General features: G+C 43.8%; 1 protein-coding gene across 1 annotated transcript in view; it reads left to right on the top strand.

Annotated features, from left to right (window-relative positions):
- ADA (adenosine deaminase) overlaps nucleotides 1-18,211 on the top strand; it is a 126,739-nt gene that overhangs the window by 31,516 nt on the left and 77,012 nt on the right. Inside the window, exon 2 of the mRNA XM_044440271.1 lies at nucleotides 435-538. Within this exon, the coding sequence (XP_044296206.1) occupies nucleotides 506-538 (33 nt within the window). The 5' untranslated portion in view covers nucleotides 435-505. The remainder of the gene's footprint in view (nucleotides 1-434; nucleotides 539-18,211) is intronic.

Genomic DNA, 18,211 nt, shown 5'->3' with positions numbered 1-18,211 from the left:
ACAGGATGGAAAACTGGTGCTGAATCCCCGTAGGTGTAATTGCTCTCCTGTCACAAGCGCAAACTATTCCCACTCCTGTCTAAGTCCACTCACTTCTCTGCCTGCTTTTTTCATTGACATACACACACCTACTAGCTCACAGCTTTAACATTTCCTTTTAGGCTCCTGCCACAGACATTCATCCCCTGAGTGTCCCTAGAACATCCTAGGCAGACAGCCGGAAGCTTCAAAAGCTTCAAACACTGCTGATTACCATGTTCTAAGAATGAGTCTTCTGTGTTCCTAAAGACTTTCCCCCTTTTTCAGCAGCACCTGTTATGGTCTTGGGGACCACCAGACAAGGTTTGGAGGAACATTTTACTACTCTTGGTTTGAATAAATCTATCTATGGCACCTTTCTTTACTGAGACCATTGAAAAATATTGTTTCCACAGTATTATGTTGTCTCTGGAATGACTTCAGACAAGGCCCACTTCCTGTGGCAGCCATCACGAACTGAATCTACATGGTTGGAGTAACCTTTCACCATTCCATAAAGGTACCTGCTTCATTTGTATTGCCTGTTTTGAATGAGTCTGTGCGGATTTCAGCAGACCTGATGTCTACAGAATGAATTCCGATCAGGTGTTGCTCTCTGGCAGATCCAGATCACTCTAATAAGAAAGCTGGAGAATTATGGAGGGATATTTTCCATTGCAAAATAGATATTGACGAGGTTATGTCTTTCCTTTATTTTTGAAAGAAAGTATACAAGAAGTTTAAATTGTGATTGACTCTGCTGGTTCTCCCTGGTAAAGATCACAAGATCTTGCAAAGTCTGGGCTCTCTCCACAGGCAAACTGCTACAGACACTTGCACGGGGAGTGTGGTTTGAGCACACCGGGGGCTGTCTCAGTTCCACTCCACTCCCACACTTCTTTCTTGAAAAATGATGTGCTTCAATCCAAATTCCTTATCACTAGTAGGGTCCTGGCTTTGCAATACACTTTATACCCATAAATAAACAAAACTATTCAGCTGTCAATAACTTCCATGCATACGTTTAAGCAGCATGTATAGGGTTATATTTTAATTTTTACCTTGTTAAAAATGCAAACTTTTAAGAGAGTGAGACACAGTTCTGTTCCTCTGTCTGTTTGCCCCGTGCCTCTGCCCCGCCTCTAAGCACTAAGCAAATCCTTGGCTGTGTACATGGCTTGTTAGCTCGATTGTAATGACAAGTGGCATGCAAGACCAAATTCTTTTTGTTATCTCCAACCTGTGTTTGGAGGTAACACTCAGAGTGCCCCTTAACATGCCACTCACCCTCTCGCTTAGATGGAGGACCAATGCATAAGCCAAATCCTCACTATCATCTCTGAACCTTAATGGAAATGACATTGGGGATTCCTTCATGGACCCCCATGGACCTTACCTGAAGCCCTGCAAGGAAGAAGGGCCATATTCTTGCTTGAAAGCAGATGATGATGATGGGGAGAAGGATGGGGGTGATGACAACGACACGTGTGCATTTTCTGTTTGGCTGGCTTGGACAGAAGTCTTGGGACCAAACTTTGCACTTGAAACAGGTGTGCATGCCTCATCTCCCCCATCCCATTTTACCTTCCCAATAATCTTGCAAGGTAGGTTAGTCTGAAAGATGATGTCTGGCCCAAGGTCACTCAGTGAACTTCAAGGTTGCATGGCAGTTTGAACCACTCCATGTGGTGGTTGTTACTGTGATTGTGCCCTTACATTTATTCATTTATTTAGAAAATTTCTATGCTGCCCCATTCGCCGAAGCCTTGGGGCGGCTCACAACATAAATCAATTAAAATAATATAAATTAACAATATAAAATAAGTCGCCCTTACATGTGGGCTCAGACTTCCTATAGTTAACTGGTCAGCTAGATGAGCCTTTGGTCTGATCCTGCAGGACTGTTTTTATATTCTTATCCAAGATTTTCCTGTTCCTAATCTTGTGTCTGCTTTGCTTCAATTTCCTATTGGGCTAGAAAGAATGAATGGGATATCCCAAATTCCCTTGCAATAAACAAGGGAATGTGGAAGATTCTGCCTTAGAAAATAGTACTCTGCCTGATTAATTCTGTGTCTTAAAAGGAAATAAATATTTATGGCCTGCATAATCTCATTCTTTTATTGCTATTTTCCATGAGATCCTTGGAACTTTTCTGGATGCAATTCTGAGTAATAATTTAACCACAAACTAAGTCAAGCATGAACTGTGGTAGGGGCACGTCCAGTAATATTTATGGTGGTGATATTCCAAACAGATGGATCCAACATCCTAATATTGTCTATGTGCTGAACACAAATAGACAAACTGCACACTTGATCCATCGAAGATCCCCACTCTCTCTTCTTCTCTCTTCCCTGCCCGTACCATCACCCACCCATCATAGTAACCACGTGGAAAAAGCACTAGGAGATGGAGGACTACGGCCATAAGTCATCCAACAGGGAAGAGCATGGGGCCTTTAAAGGGAAATGATTAAATAGCTGAATCTCTCTCTTATTCTGTGTAAGAATCATGGTTTCAGTAAATGTATCATTGATTGAACTGTTAACCCCATTCCCCCTCCAGTTAGTCTCCAAAAACATTTTCAAGGGTGAGTGGTGGTAAAGTTGCTGGCTGATGGACTCCTGGCACTTGATTTTCCAGGAGAAGGCTATCAGTACTTGGAGAAGATAACACACCTGCAGGGGGGCTTGTGTGTATATGTGAGTCAGGGAGGGAGAGGTGTTTCTAAGCAGAGTTGGCTGAAACAGATGGTGCATCTTGGAATCGGCTGCACAAACTGCTCTCTGGGATCTACCTTGCACATGTTTCTACCCAAAACAAATATTACAGAGACCCCCACAAGCCTGCACTCTTCTCTCATCCAAAACAAATACCTCACCATCCTGAGAACTAAGGACCATGTAACAAAATGAGGAAATGGCATTCCATGTACCTTGCACAGCTGAGTCCCAAGGACGGTTAGCTGGAAATCAAGGCAGAGCCTGGAACCATTTTTGCCATGCTGAGCTCAGGGAGTCAAAAGAGGCTGCTGCAATTTTCTGAAAATACCAAGGCAGAAAGGAGGCCAAAACCACAAATGAGAGAACAGCCAATGGCCCATACTTAAAATTTTATCAAGGCTGTTCACTGACTAAGTGTCCCCCAGAGGGACTTGCTTCTGCCTCATTGGATTTCACAGCAGCTCCAGGGAAAGCAGCACAGGAAGCAGGCCTCGTCTCCACCGCAAAGAGATTCCACTCCCTCTTTCCAAGCAGAACCACGGCTGCTGGATCGGATCCTTGGTTTCTTACACCAGGTGTCACTTAATGAGCTGCCAGAAATGAGGAAGGGCCAGATAGATTCCATGTGCAGATGGAAATCAGTGCTCTTCCAGGAGGACTCCAGTGAGAGCAGTACCTCCTCCTCCCCACATTCCCACATGGGCACTGAAGCATGTGCCCCTGGAAATGGCAGGTGCTGGCTTTCATCTCGGAACCACTCTTCCTGGAGGGGAGCAGCCCTGGGGCACAATCCCCTTAGTTCAGTGGAAGAGTTAAATACATTCAGATTAATGGGATGCAGAACATTTATTTACACCACACCAACAATTTGCACAGTGCATTACAGAATTACACAGACAACCTATAAAGGTGGTTTCTCCCAACACTCTAAACCATTGGTGGGAAAGCAACATAAAGAGGGTCAGAAAGGGGTAATGAAGGAAGATGGGGCAGATATACTAATAATGCAGTTCTGTATGTGGCCATCCACTGGTACATCCCCCAACTTTCAGCATTGCTTACTACCAAGTAAATGTGCATGGGCTTGTGTTAAGCCATCATCCCGGCCAGCAGGCCCATTAGCCATGCTGGCTGGGGATGGTGAGAATTGTAGCCCAGTTCCTCTGGAGGACACCAGATTGGCAAGGGCTAACCTGCGTCATTCCCTTTTCTAAGGCCTTTTATAACAGTGTTTTATTGCAGCTCTTTTCAATTACACTATATGACACAAATACATTCTATATCTTGCATACAGTTTTGTTACTTGCTTAATTAAATCATGATGTTAGCCTCAATTTTTTTCCATGGTGTTTAACAGTTGGACTTTCTTCCTCCGGTCAGTTGTGTAAGAGAAGAGTTGACACAAGGACAAGCATAAAATTCCTTTGCATTTGGAATTGGCCAGTTGTCCTGTGTTACTATAGAAATGGGGAAACCAATGTAGCTAATTGAAAGTTTGTGTCCCTAGGCTGTTTCATTGGACTGCAATACTGATCACATCGCATATAAGATTTTCAAAATACTTCCAATATTTGCCAGATGAAAATCGATATACTCGTGAAAGAATATTTATTTATTGGATTTATTCAAGAAGTATGAAAAACTTTCTGTGGATGCCACGTCCCTACATATGCAGGGTTCTTCAGCTGGTCCCCATCCATATTCACATTCATAGGGCCAATGGGGAATGAATGCTGCAGGACAAGCATGGCCCTATTTAAGCCCAGCTCCTGCCCATTATGTGTTCTTGCTCAGTGCTGGGTGGCTCACAATCACTATTTTAACTTCCCACAATGCACTGAAAGGGAGTTACATTAGGGAAATGTGGGGAATTAAAATAGGGGCAAAAGTGTACTGCCAAGAACTGCTCAGAGCAATGTAGTTTCCACCACTACGACTGCCAGCTCGACCTACCAAGCCACCCCAGAGACGGGGGCACTTTACCCATGGCCTCCTCAGACCTAGGAGTTGTAGTCTTCCTGCTTTGAACCTTGCTGATTTGTAGTACTTGTGTCTTATGCTGGACCAGCAACTGAAATGAGGATTAGAACATGGATTTGAGCTTCGTTTCCATGCAGGTGAAGATTAAGGAATTGTGCCAAAGCTTCACAGAAAAAGAAGTGATTGTATTGAGGTGGAGTGGAAAGGTGAGAAAAAGAAGCACACAGAGGTTACATAGGGTGAGCTTGTGTCCTAGTTTGCAGAGGACAGGCCAGTAGTTGAGGGGGTTCCTGATTTAAAGGGGTGTCCAATCTAAGCCCGGTTTAAAGATTAAAAAAAAAAAAACCCTAAGAAGGGAGATCCAGCAGGGCTTTGCCGCAGGAGCTGCATTTCACCTGGACAGCTGACCGAGCAGCTATGCAAGTCACCTGGCCACCGTCTTCCCTGAAATGGCAAGATGTATTGCCTTCCTGCCTAGGTTAAAGAAATTATCCTTCAGTTCTCATCTATCTACTGTAACACATAGAATTATAGACTAGTGCAGCTGGACAAGCAAATTTCATGCAAATCCATGGCATCTTTCATCCCCTTTTTGGTGATTAAAATTTGCTTTTTCTGGCAATATGGCAATAGTCACCCTAGTGATATAGGAGGGAGTCCCTCGCATAAGAGGAAGAAAAAGGGAATGGCAAAGTCATTAAACAGAGCCTTTGGATAGTTGAGAGTAGTAAAGTGAGTGTATCATTCGGAGGCACAGATGTGTAAATGTCCTATTTTCAGAATTTTAAAGGAGTCAGGACTTTCAGGGCCAAAGTAGGTGTGGCATTAGGTCTGCCTAAATTATGGACGGACAAATCTGGCCATTTTGGAGTGTCTCAGCTTCTCTTTTTTCTGAACTTAAAGCCAGTTCATCTCAAAGTTTGAGAATGTCTCCTATTACAAATGTAGTTCACCCTGAACTGGAAGAATTTTTACAAGATCACATGAAACATAAATATAATTTTGTATACAATTTTGGCTAAAATATGAAATCTGGTGAGCATTTCAGTGTATCTTTTCCCCTGATGTAAATCTTGTGGTGTAGTATTTAGAATGTTGCACTGAAATGCTGAAGCTTCAGGTTCAAGGCCCAGGTTGGAGGCCATGAAGTCTATTTATATCAGAGAAGTGCTCATGTGCTGTTGCTTTTCTAATTCATCATTATTAGCTATAACTTGTATGCTTCAGAGATGGAGTTGTTGGGTGCTCCATGGTTGTGAACCTCTGCCTGCTTAAGGTTCTTAAAATGGAAACATTGCAAGATCCACCTGTTTTGGCTGGCATTAAAGAACTGAGGCTAAGCAAAGTAACCTTAAATTTCTGTATTATAGTTTTAATTAGCTGCATGACTTATTTGTTATTTATTAATTAATTATTACTTAAACGTGGCCAGATTTCTTAGGACGTGGAAGGCTAGAAACCAAACTTAAATGAAAATGCATTGGATTCACTAATGAGGTGTTCAGTTACAATTTGTTAATAGTAGTACTACAAATAACCAATGTGGTGCAGTGGCTAAGAGCATGGGACTGGGACTCAGAGGATCTGGGTTCTAGTCCCCGCTCGGCCATGGAGCCCACTGGGTGACTTTGGGCCAGTCACAGACTTTCAGCCCAACCTACCTCACAGGGCTGTTGTGAGAAAAAACTGGAGGGAAGTAGGTTCATGCAAGCCACCTTGGGTTCCTTGCAAGAGGGAAAGAATTAGAACATAAATGCGATAAAAATTAAATTTAATGTGTTTGTTACTTTTTAAACTGGACAGCTCTATTGCAAAATTAAGAGAAGTTCATATTTCTAAGGCAAACTAAGCTTCATTTTACGTATTAGTCTGAATGTACAAAAGTAGATAAGCTAGGATTAAGGCATGAATCATTAATTGCTAGGCTATCTGTACATCTGGTTTGGGTTTCTGGAAAGTGTGTGTGTGTGTATGTGTGTGTGTTACATTTAGGGGAAGGGGTTGCTAAAAGCAGCCATAAAGGGATGATTTAAATCAGGCTATGGTAGTCCCAATGGAGTCTTTCACACACACCCTTTCTAGCCCCCATGTGTAGGAGAGAGCTGTGGAATTTTGGAAAACACATCATTGAAAAGGGAAGGTTTAAATTTCTCCTACCCATGCGCTGTGATCCAAATAAGGGCTCCCTGCCACATACGTAATGCATCTTGTAGTTGATCAATAGCTCCAGGTGTGGCTCTCACTCTGTGTCCAGTGCACAAACTGGAAGAACTGAAGAGCCAGCCTCTGGGTGGCAGGCAAGCAGGTGCCTTCAACATGCTGGGGGAGCTGCACCACGTAACTTCTGCCACATGGCCTGCATTCCTTGATGCCTGCAGTGTGGACAGGCAGGATGTATTCTATGGGGAACGGGCAGGCTCTGAATTCCCTGCAGCAGTCTGTTCCCAGGCAACTGAGAAGAAGCAAGGAATTAGGAGGAGGAGGAGGAGGAGGAGGTTAAATCCAATATTGCCAACAGGAAAGCCAATGGTAAATAATAAGTCAGCCAAAGACAAGAAAGAATACATGATCCAAGACCACAGGGATAATTATTTTGATATCAGTGTATCCATGCGCTCATCATTCATGGTGAGACAGGCTTCCTGGCGGCTATCTCAGATCCTGATCAGTAACTGTCAGTCATGTTTCACTGCAGCATGCAGTCATCGGAAATCCAGACAAGAATGAATTCCTGGACCTTGCCACTGACTAAATAGCTCCCTTTGATAAGCGCTGTCTGATAACATTAGGCAACAACCCCCACAATCCCAAAGGGGCTTTTAGTTCTGCTGCAAAGTATTAAAACATATTAGACTTGTTCTATGTTGTGTCTTTTTGCAAGATGGTTCAAAAATAAATAAACTGAATGGGAGACTGATAGCTGAATGATTAAACACAATCTGATCAGAAAACTGCAGTTCTTCTGCCTTTCCCCCTTGTCAAACTTTGTTCTAAATCCTTTCTAGCAGGGTTGTGTAAGGAGTATGGTGTGGCGGTACAACCTCCTTTGTGCACCATCATGATCCATGTGTACTATGGCAGAATGGCAATACTGACTTGGCAAATGATCAGCACAAATGGATGCTCTGTGTCATCTTGAGAATCAAAAGACTGATCTTGCAACATCGGAAGAATAAACAAATCCTACTATGCAATGGACTGAGGACCTTATAGCACTTTTAACATTTGAATGGGTGACATAGAGATGTCATCTTCAAAGGAATATTTATTTAGGTGTTTGAACTGCTTTTATTAAAGTCTATGTATAATTGCAACAGAATTGTATTTTCATACACAAACATGATCTCTCTCTCTCTCTCTCACACACACACACACACAAACAAGCATTTCATATCTATTTATATAGATACAAATGTATATGTGCATATTCTTATGCATTCATCTATATAGTCACTTAGAGATTTTATTCTAGCTAGTAGTGTTTATAAATAAATAAATATTCTCCCAGCATCCATTTTAAACTTAGTATTGTTCCCATTTGGGGTGACTTTGTCACCCCAGATAAAACTGCCATGGGTAAGGTTAATGCTGCATATGAAAGGCCTTTGCTTGGTGGAATGTTTCTCCAAAGAGGTTTGAATCAGCCTAAAATGGATTTCAAGCTTCTGGTAGAATAGGTAAGTTAAGACTTAATCTTTCCTGCAGCAATGCATAACAACAAAACCTGCAGATTAAAGCTTGGCTTAGTTTGATCTGTTGTAGACAGTTTGGTCTACAGCTTTCAAATCAGTATAAAAAAGCTTTTCCTCAATAGATTTTAATTCTACTTGCTATAGGTTTAAGCTCCAATCTTTGGCCTTCAAAAGAGATGAAGACCTTTAGCGATCCTCATTTTATGCTTTTATTTAGCACCTGTTGTCTGGGGTCTAAAGTACCACACACAGAGAATCTTATGCCAAGTGGAGAAACTTCCTTCCCCAGGCATGTTCTGGGGTACAGAAAGAAAACTGTAAAAAAAACTGAGGACATTTTGTATTAGTCTGTATTTGATAATGTCCTTGAAGCTTAGATTGTAGGTCTACCATTGTTGGAATCATTCAACAAAATGTGAGACTGAGGTCATCAGGCACGCCATGATGCAGGACAAGGAAACTCAAAATATTTAATAAAAATGATGGATTTTTTCCAGAATTCCTGTTTATACAGACCTTTTGAGCATATGAGTCAATAGAGCATCCTAAGCCAGCTCCACACTAGAAGCAATCAGGCAGCCCTCACCTGGATTATTGATCAAGCCTGACCGTTCGTTTGTCTGTCCCGCCATCCTTCCCCTAGGGAAACTCTTCCTGTGTGTATTGCTGCATCAGGTTAATTGAACGAAATAGTAGCCCTAGGAATGTGTCAAAATGGTAAGTGGCTTTTTCATAATTATAAACTGGGGGTGTTGAACTTATTTTAGCCTAAGGGCTGAATTCAGTTTTGGAGGAACTCTCAGGTGCCACATTCCAGTGGTGGGTGGGACTGCAGACAAAAGAGAAAGAGCAAAAATAACAGCATATTATAGCTTAAAACTCTTACGGCAAGTAAGTACGCCTTAGAAGCGGCATTTCAGTCCCTTTGAATGGAGGGGAAATACAACCACATAGCAGGAAAATCATTGAATGACAGGGGGCAGGGGAAGGTGGTATGGCCATTTGGAGAATCTCAGATGGCTAGATCAGAATCATAGGCAGGCTGGATTTGTACTGTGGGCCTAAATTCAACACCACTTCTGTAAATCATTGCGTTAAAAGGGACCAATACACCAATCCAAGTCCAACCCATCAGCATAAAGCAGAACTATGCACTTATTCTCCCTCCACAACCTTTGTTTTTGTTACCTGCCATCAAATTATCTCAGACTTATGGCAACCCTATGAATGAATGCCCACCAAATTGTCCTCCCCTTCTTAGCTCAGCTCAGCTCATGTAAATTCAAGGCTGTGGCTTCCTTTATAGAATCTATCCATCCTATATTTGGTCTCCCCTTCTGCTTTCAACTTTCCCTAGCATTCTTCTCTTCTCCAGCAAGTCTTGTCTTCTCATAATGCTATAGCAAAATGCTCATAGCTTCAATTTTGTCATTTTTGCTTCCAAGGAAAGTTCTGGCCTGATTTGATTTCAGACCCACTTGTTCATTTTCCTGTTTGTTCAGAGTAGCCACAAAGTTCTCTTTCAGCACCATGTTGTAAATGCATCAATTTTCTTCTTGCCAGTTTTGTCCACTGTACAGCTTTCACAGTCATACATAGTGATCAGGAATACAATGATATGAATGATTTTGGTCTCAGTGTCTAAGGAAACACCCTGACACCTGATTATCTTTTATCATTCTTTCATTGCTGCCCTGACAAGTCTCAGTCTTCTAATTTCTTCATTGCAGCCCTCATTTTAATTGATGTCTGAGCCATGTTTTCACAATTTTAGTGTCTTTGTTGTTGATCTTAAATGGTCTCTTTCTTCTGTAATCATGATCTTTGCTTTCTTAATGCTCAGCTTTGGCACTTCTTTCTTCCTCCTTTATTTTCATCAGGAATTATTTCAACTTATTGCTGATTTCTGCCAGTAATATGGTATCATCTGCATACCTTAAATAATCTATCCATCTTCTGCCAATTTTCATTCCTTCTTCTTCTGATCCTAATCCAGTTTTCCATATGATATGATCTGTGTAAAGCTTGTACAGATAGGGAAGTAACATACACTTTTGTCTGAAGCCTTTGCCTACAAGAAACCATGCTGTTTGTCTATGCAAACATACAGGTTATGTAGCAGAACTATCAAGTGCTGAATCACCTTGAGCATCACTTTGCCTGCATGGCAAATTTGTGCAACAGTCCTAGAGTTGCTTGTGCTCTTTAGCATCTTCTTTCTTGGTGCCTGGAATATATATCAGATGTTTCCAGTCTGTTGCTCCTTGTTCTGTTTGTTGGCATATTCTTGTTAAAATTTGAACTAATTCAGTCACTGCACCTTGGAACACCTCTACTGGTACCCTATCTACTCCAGGTGCTTTACTTCTTCCAAATGCCTTCAGAGCAGCTTTCAAGTCACTTTTCTAATCATGCAGAATTGCTTGCAGCATTCCTCTTCAAGCGAGCCTGTGCTCTGTATAGTTCTTCTGTATATAATTTCCACCCGTTCTTTATTTTATCCCAGTCTGATAGTATGTTGCCCCAGCGGCCTTTCAGCATTCCTGATCTAAGCTTGAATTTCCTTTGGATTTGTTAGATATCTCTTGTTTTTCTCCATTTGTTGTTCTTTTGCCCTGGCCATTGTAATAGTTCTTTTTGCTTCTTGCATATTCTTAGATTTTATGTATGTATGTATGTAATAGAATTATTTTTCACCAGATTGGCCTGAGAGCCCTCTAAGCAGATGTGGATATATGCATTTGTTCTATCCCTATCCTGCTTTTCCTCCCAGGACTCCCTGTTCCCATTTTATTCTTGCAATAACAAAATACTAACAATAACCCTAGGAGGTAGATTAGGCTGTGCAACTAGTCCAAGCTCACATAGTGAATTTTACAGCAGAGCAAGGGAGCAAACTTAGGTCTCTCTAATCAAAGTTCAACACTCCATCCATTATTCTATGATGCTTATAACCTACCCAGGTATAGTGGATGAAGTGCAGTGCGCTTTCAACGAGGGGTATTGCACTTCAGCCTCGCGGACCAAACCTGGCCCACTTTGGGTCTCCTCTTCCCTGGCTCCACCCTTTTCCCCAAAATCACCCTTTGCTTCTTGGGTTCCTGGTTTTCCTACATTTCCCTTTCCATTCTAGAAGGTTGAAATGCCCTGCCAAGGCTTAGCTATAAGCATTGTGCAATTTAAGCTAAAACATACTTGCATTTTCAGTATTTTAGCCCTGCCCTTTTGTCTTTGATCCCACCTGCTTTTTATGTTCTCCCCCCCCCCCCCCACACTGCAATTTGGCTCTCAAAAGCATCTTGAAATTGAAATCAGCCCTTGGACTGAAAGTGGGTCGACATGCTTGCTTTAAACTGTAACACAACCACTACCTTGAACTGAGCTTGGGAACGTCTTGGGTGCCAAGGCAATCCAGCTGCAATTAGCCCACTATATATAGTGCAACTGTTACTAGGTGTGTGGCTGAGTTTTGAGAAAGTGCTGCACACATTTTCTGTTATTTCTTTCCCTTTAGAAAAACTATCACAGCTCATCTAGGAAATGCAGAGGGTTTTATGGAGTTTCAGCATAACCTCTGCACAGATTCCAAGAATTCTGGGTCGGTTTCATACATTCATTCCCGTCACCAAATTCTTTCCATGCAACTGTGCTTAAGCATGTGTCCATAATCATGCATGGAGAAGGGTCTCCATGAGTCAGCAAAATTTCCTCTAAGAAAGCAGTACTTTTGTTTGTCTTGGTTTTTTTGAGCGCTGCACTTGTGAAGAATACTACAAAAATGTGTCTTTGCGCTTGAAGATCAATACTTTCTCCAGGAGAACTCAGATGCAGATGCAGTTTGCTTGGAAAAAAGTGGTTCTGAAATAGCCACAGGAAATAGCCTGTTTTATTTGGAGTATGCTGCTTTGAGAGGGCTCCTGCTCTAAAAGGCAGTAAAGAAATGTTTTAAATTAAGTAATTAATACATTTGCCACCCCTACCACAAGCAAACTTTTTCTAACAGGCATTCCTGGGAAAGTAATTTTGTCTTCTGAACACACAAAAATTTCTTTAATATAAGCAAGTCATATAGATTTGCAATTAATTCAGTCATTAATTAAAGTATGAATAAGATGTGGGCAGATGGGATGGGCCAGAGGATGCCTGCCTAAGGCTACCTAAGTCACAGTTAAGAGGCAAAAGGAACACCCTTGATCCTTAAATAAATATAAAAAATTGATACCAGGTAGGAACTACTTAATACCAGTCAGACTGTTTTCTCTTCTAGTTTCTGTCTACTCTGAGGGTCAATCTACACATTATTTTAAAGATGCAGTTAGCAGCTACATTCCTCCCATATTCTTGTCCTTCATCGCAGAGCAAATATGGGAGACCCAATCCGGATCGTGACCCTCACATGTGGGTTTGGGGCAGGGTAACCCTTTGCTCCCACTGTGGTCCCAGTCCAGATGGGAGATGCCTGCATTGCATATTCCAATAAAGGATCATTTGCTCTTCTCCATTCGCTATGCTAAGATCCTGATCTGTATGGGGTTCCCCTATGATTACTTTAAAGTAAAAAGGGGAGAGGACAGAGCTGTCAGCTAGGCCAATAAAGCAATGTGTAGTTTGGCCCGTCTGGGCAGCAGCTTCTCAAGGTCTCAGGGACAGCTGTCTCCCAACACCACCAACTGGATCCTTTTGATTGGAGCCAGATGTGCTGAGGACTGGGACCTTCTGTGTGGAAATGATAGGCTTTGCCACCGAGCTATGGTCCCCTCCTATTTATTTATTATATTTATGCCCCACCATTTTTCCTGTCAAGGAATTCAAGACTGTTTACATAATTCTCCTCCTCCTCTCAATCTTGTTTGCACAACAACAACACTTTGAGGTAGACTAGGCTGAGAGCTTGTGAATGGCTCAAAGACACCCATTAGCACCGTGGCTGAGTGGGGACTAGCTGGTTTCCTGAGACCCAGTTCCTCGGTCCTAACCACTGCACCTGCTGTTCCAATGTGCTTACAGCCGTTCCAGGTGCAGAAGGCAATACCATTTTTTCTGTCTACTATCTACTGCATGGGTCCTCAGACTAAGGCCCGCAGACCAGATCTGGCCCGCCGTGCCCTTTTAACTGGCCTGCCCCACAGGTTTTGCACTCGCTGGGCGGGCGCACTGCTTGCTCGCGAGGAGGTCATTTTGGAAATGCTTGGAGAAAACAGTCTCGTGGTGAGCAAGTTGGCGCCTCACCTGGTGATCTCCTCACGAGCAAGGCAGCACCACACCTCACGCCCCCTGTCTCCGCCTCCCCTCACGTGCATGCGCACCCTGGCCCCACAGCAGCCCACACCTCCCCACCGGCACCGCCTTGGTGGCCTACGGCCACCGCTGGCACCTGTCAACTGGCCCCCTGTTCAAAAAGTTTGAGGACCCCTGATCCATGGCAACTTTAAAGATGGAAGAGCCAGTGAGCTCACCAAAATTCTCCCTTTTGAAGCTCAGTAAAGTTCATTCTCATTTTCTTTTCTAATATGATTTGGTTTGTCTGAATAGGAAGTGTGCTCATTTCTGTGCATCATTTTCAAAACTGCAGTTTCTAAAAGAACAATGCAGGTCTCAGTTGCAAGTACAGGAATGTGCAGACATTGTCTGAAAAAAATGGGTTATGCTCATATTTGCATTCAGGGCTGCAAATGGGGGCATGTTTAGATTATTTCCAAATGGAACCAAAATTCTCAGATTTCTATACCTAGCACTAAACTAGTCTGGTTACTGGCATTGTATGCCATCTAGTGGAAACACTATTAAACAAAAACTGTTGACATACCAAGCAAAATTGTATTTGCTGAAGGGAAGGAAGACTGGAAAAGACAACAAATGTGTTTTATTATATTGGACAGATAAATTAATTTCTTTTTCACAGATGTAATTTGCAGGTGCATTTTCTTGTATGAGATCATCTGAAGGGGATGATTGAATGTTGATTCTCAGGGAAGCTGTTTGTTTGTTTCAATTTTATACTGCCCCATAGCCAAGGCTATTTTTCCACAAAAACTTGAGTGAGTTTCTTCCAGCCAGGACCTGGGTGGAGGGCTGGATGCAGAAAGTGGGAGTGTGCCAGCATCTTGGCCTGAGTAAGAACCAGTTTATAACAATGCACTTGAGAAGGAAGAAGGAACAAGGAGACCTCCAATCAGCCCTGTGACAATCCCCCCATACATGGACAATTGGATGCATCCTGTGAGAGAATATGGCTTAAGTGGGAATTCTTTATGCATTTTTCCAACCATGCAAAGCAGCTTGCAACCCCCACCCCATCTTGACTTTCTGCTGTGGGAATATTTCATTTTCCCCAATACCAATTGCACAATTTTGTGCCTCAGAAAACCCAGCAACAGCTTGCCCTCACTCCCAAGTGTGCAGATACAGCCTGTAGGCTTCTCATCTGGCCCTCCAACCCCCCCCCCCCCCCCCCCCCCCCCCCGGGCCAGGCCCTGCCCTTCCCTTCCTTGTGAACAATGAGAAATCCCCCTTCAGCTGATGTGTATGGCCTGAGAAAGGCAAATATATGTTCCTATGTTTAGTATTTGTTGTTGTGGTTGTGGTTAACATTATGGCTAATGTTAAATGCATATGTGAATGGTGTGGATAGTGTACAAATGATGTGAATGGTATGTAAAAATATGGAGTGCCCATACCACCCCTACGAATCATAGCACAGTAGAATTGGAAGGGGCCCAGCAGGCAATTGAGATTGAAAATGTGTGGCTGCCATCCTGCACAAGCCCACCAACGAGACCTTCAGTTTCCCAGAAACAGGAAGGAGGGGAAAGGGACGAATCCCTTGCTAGTGCCATTCAGCACTAGAAAAGAGGCTTCCTCTGAAAATCCACTCCAGGTTTTCCTGGTGACCTAAGTTAGCTGTTGTAATACAACTTCCCTCCCTGAACATCATTCTTTAGCAAGATGAAAGACTCCTCACCGCCACCCCCCTGCCCCCACACAAGCAGGCTTGAGGAAGGCCACACATTGTTGTGCTATGAGACATTTACAAGCATACCATGACAAGGAGTAATTAGGCAAAGTCCTCGGCATGTCCAAATCCCCACCCACTAGAGTAGCCAGCTGATTATAAAACAGACAAAACAAAAATGCAGCCAGGCCTGCCTAGTAAAGCAGTCCGATTGGCACTGCAAAGCCAAAATGCCAGTGGGAGCGTCAACAAAATGTTGCAGTGTGGAATGGTCCTGTTCATGGCACCCCTCTTCATTCCCCCTCTTGCCTGCCATCCAGTAACGTCCTCTCCATCTCAACAGGCGGTCCATTGGCATTTTACAGCTAACCAGTGAGTGCAGCCGACCCTCAATGGGCTCTTTTGGGGTGGAGAGTTCTAAGAACGTGTTGCTGTTTTTGTGACCGCGGCCTTCTGAGTTCCTCCAAACCTGCCCGTCCTCCCCTCTTGTCTGGCTGTGCCGTATGCATTAAATCAACACAGGGTGGATTCAGATCTCGGGCAACCATCCAATTCAGTCCATGGAATGAGGCATGACAGTAACAATCTCTGCTCCCCGTAGGCCTCATGCCCTACCTTCCAGCTAGACAGCTATTAGAATAGGGCACTAGACATTGGTTCGGAACCCCTCCCCTCCCCTCCCCTGGCACACCAGGCTTTTCTCCTTTCCAAGGCTGATTTCCAACCTTGGAGGGGCAGCTGGTATGGTTCTTTCTGTGCCAGCTGTAAGGAGGCTGAGTGGGTGGTGGGCTCCACATTTGGAATCCCAGCTGCAAGTTGGGGACACCTGCAAGCAGAGGACTGTCCACTGACAACTGTCCAGCAATTGGGCCCACCCAGCCACTCTGCGTTGTCCACTCTGCCTGGCAGTCTTTGCCGGCATCCACTGCCTGACCATCTTTAGAATGGAGATGCTAAGGACTGAACCTGAGGCCTTCTGTGCAAAGCTAGCGCTTGGCCCTTCTCTATTTCTGTGCTTTAAAAGTAAATCATTTGGAAGCAAGAGTGAAACACACCTACAATTGGATGAGACAGACTTGGGGAACACTTGTTTATCTATTGTTCAGACTTTACTTCAGACTGCCCTCTTCCCAGGGAACCCTGGGAACTGTAGTTCTTTGCAGGAGGGAGATTAAGGGTCTTTAACAGTGAAGTCTCGGCTTCATCACTCAAATTCAAAAAAATAAAGAGCTGGCATAAAACCCATACAGATGGGTAGTGCAAATCTTCCCCCTGCCCTTGCTGTTGTAATGGCATAAAACTACTGTCATTGAGTTGGTGCAACATCTTATGCACAGAAATATGGGCCAAGGTAAGCCATGGGCTGATTGGATGTGTCGGGAGCTAGGTTTCCATTTTTGTACATTCAAAGCAGCAGACCATTTTTGGCAAAAGCTCTTTATTCTCCAAAGTACATCCAGTAAGCACAACAGAATGAGTCTCTGAGCATGCACAGAGCCGTCTGTTGAAACCAAACTAGCAATTGCTTCCTTTTGAGTAACGCTGGGCCCCCTCCCTCTGGCAGGTCCCTTTTGGAGGCAGGCAAGCTTCTTCACTGTATACTGCCCCTCTCATTGGCTAGCCCTCCTCTTCCCATGCCATGTCATGAGGTCTAAAGTCATACCAGGCTTGCTGGCTCCTGGAGCTCTTGTTCCCAGCAGTTGTAGATGCTGGTTATTCTTGGAACGCCTGGAGAGGGCAACCTTGAAATAAGCCCCTCTGCTTCTCTCATCTGGAGGCCCAGTTTATCAGAGCTCATCCTCCCCATCTGAAGAGTCCGAATCTTCCTGACCTTGAAACTCATGCCAAGCACAACTGCCTCTTTCATTCCCAGCAGGATGGACTGGAATCTGGCTAGTCTTCCACAGAAGTCTGGTGGTTCAAAGGAAAGACCAGGCAGCTTCCCCCAGCAATGAACTGCCCAGGTAGAAGGCAATCTTCTCCTTCTAGGAATTAATGGTGTAGCAAGTCCAAAAGAGAAGTCCTGTGTCCACCACCCACTGGTCACATATAACATTTCCTAAATTAAAAATAATGACAGAAAGCAATGGCTCAGGAAAAATCCTTAACACTTTCCATGCTTTGCCCCAGAACCACCTGTTCCAAAGAACAGCCTCCAAAGAGCAGTGTTAGATCTGTGAGTCTTTATAACACTCAGGTAGCAATGCATTGGCCCTTCAGCATCGCCCAAGACCAGCTAGACCAGGACCACTGTAAACTACCATGGCAGTACCCTTTTATGGAATAGTCTATAGCAGGGCTATGATGACCCCACAAAGCTGGGCTCGGGACACTGGTCAGGGCACCGTTTGGTGGTATTGCTACCACCCGTTTCCATGTAAGCCATGGGAGGGAGAGCCTGCCGGAAGGCCATTGTCCAGGCCACCCCTCCATCTCAGCACAAGGAAGCTCCTTGATGTTGCTTCTGTCCAAAATCCCCCACTGTCCTGACCATGTTCAAATGTAAACCACATGGGACTAGCATCCTGGGTACTTTGAAGACGTTCTCCCTTTGCCCTCCATCCTGAAGCAATCCGGAGGCCCCTCTCCCATACACAATTTATACAAACCAATCCAACAAGGAGCTCCTTTTCTCAGCATCCAGAGCCAATAAATTCAGTCACAAGGCAGCTGCAACCTGTGTGTCTGTGTGAGTGTGCCAGTGTTATGTGTTTGCATGATTCAGCTGAGAAAAATAAACTTTGGGTCTGGTCTGGTTATGAAAGCAACGATGTCGCCTGGAAACTATGTAAGGCCAAGAGAACATCCTGTATCGGGGGCGTACGGGAATGGGAAGACACAGC

The sequence above is a fragment of the Varanus komodoensis genome, unplaced genomic scaffold, assembly GCF_004798865.1.
Source record: "Varanus komodoensis strain SLA01 unplaced genomic scaffold, ASM479886v1 scaffold37, whole genome shotgun sequence".
NCBI lineage: Eukaryota > Metazoa > Chordata > Lepidosauria > Squamata > Varanidae > Varanus > Varanus komodoensis.
Note: the sequence above shows the minus strand (reverse complement) of the source record. Positions and strands in the feature narration are given on the sequence as shown.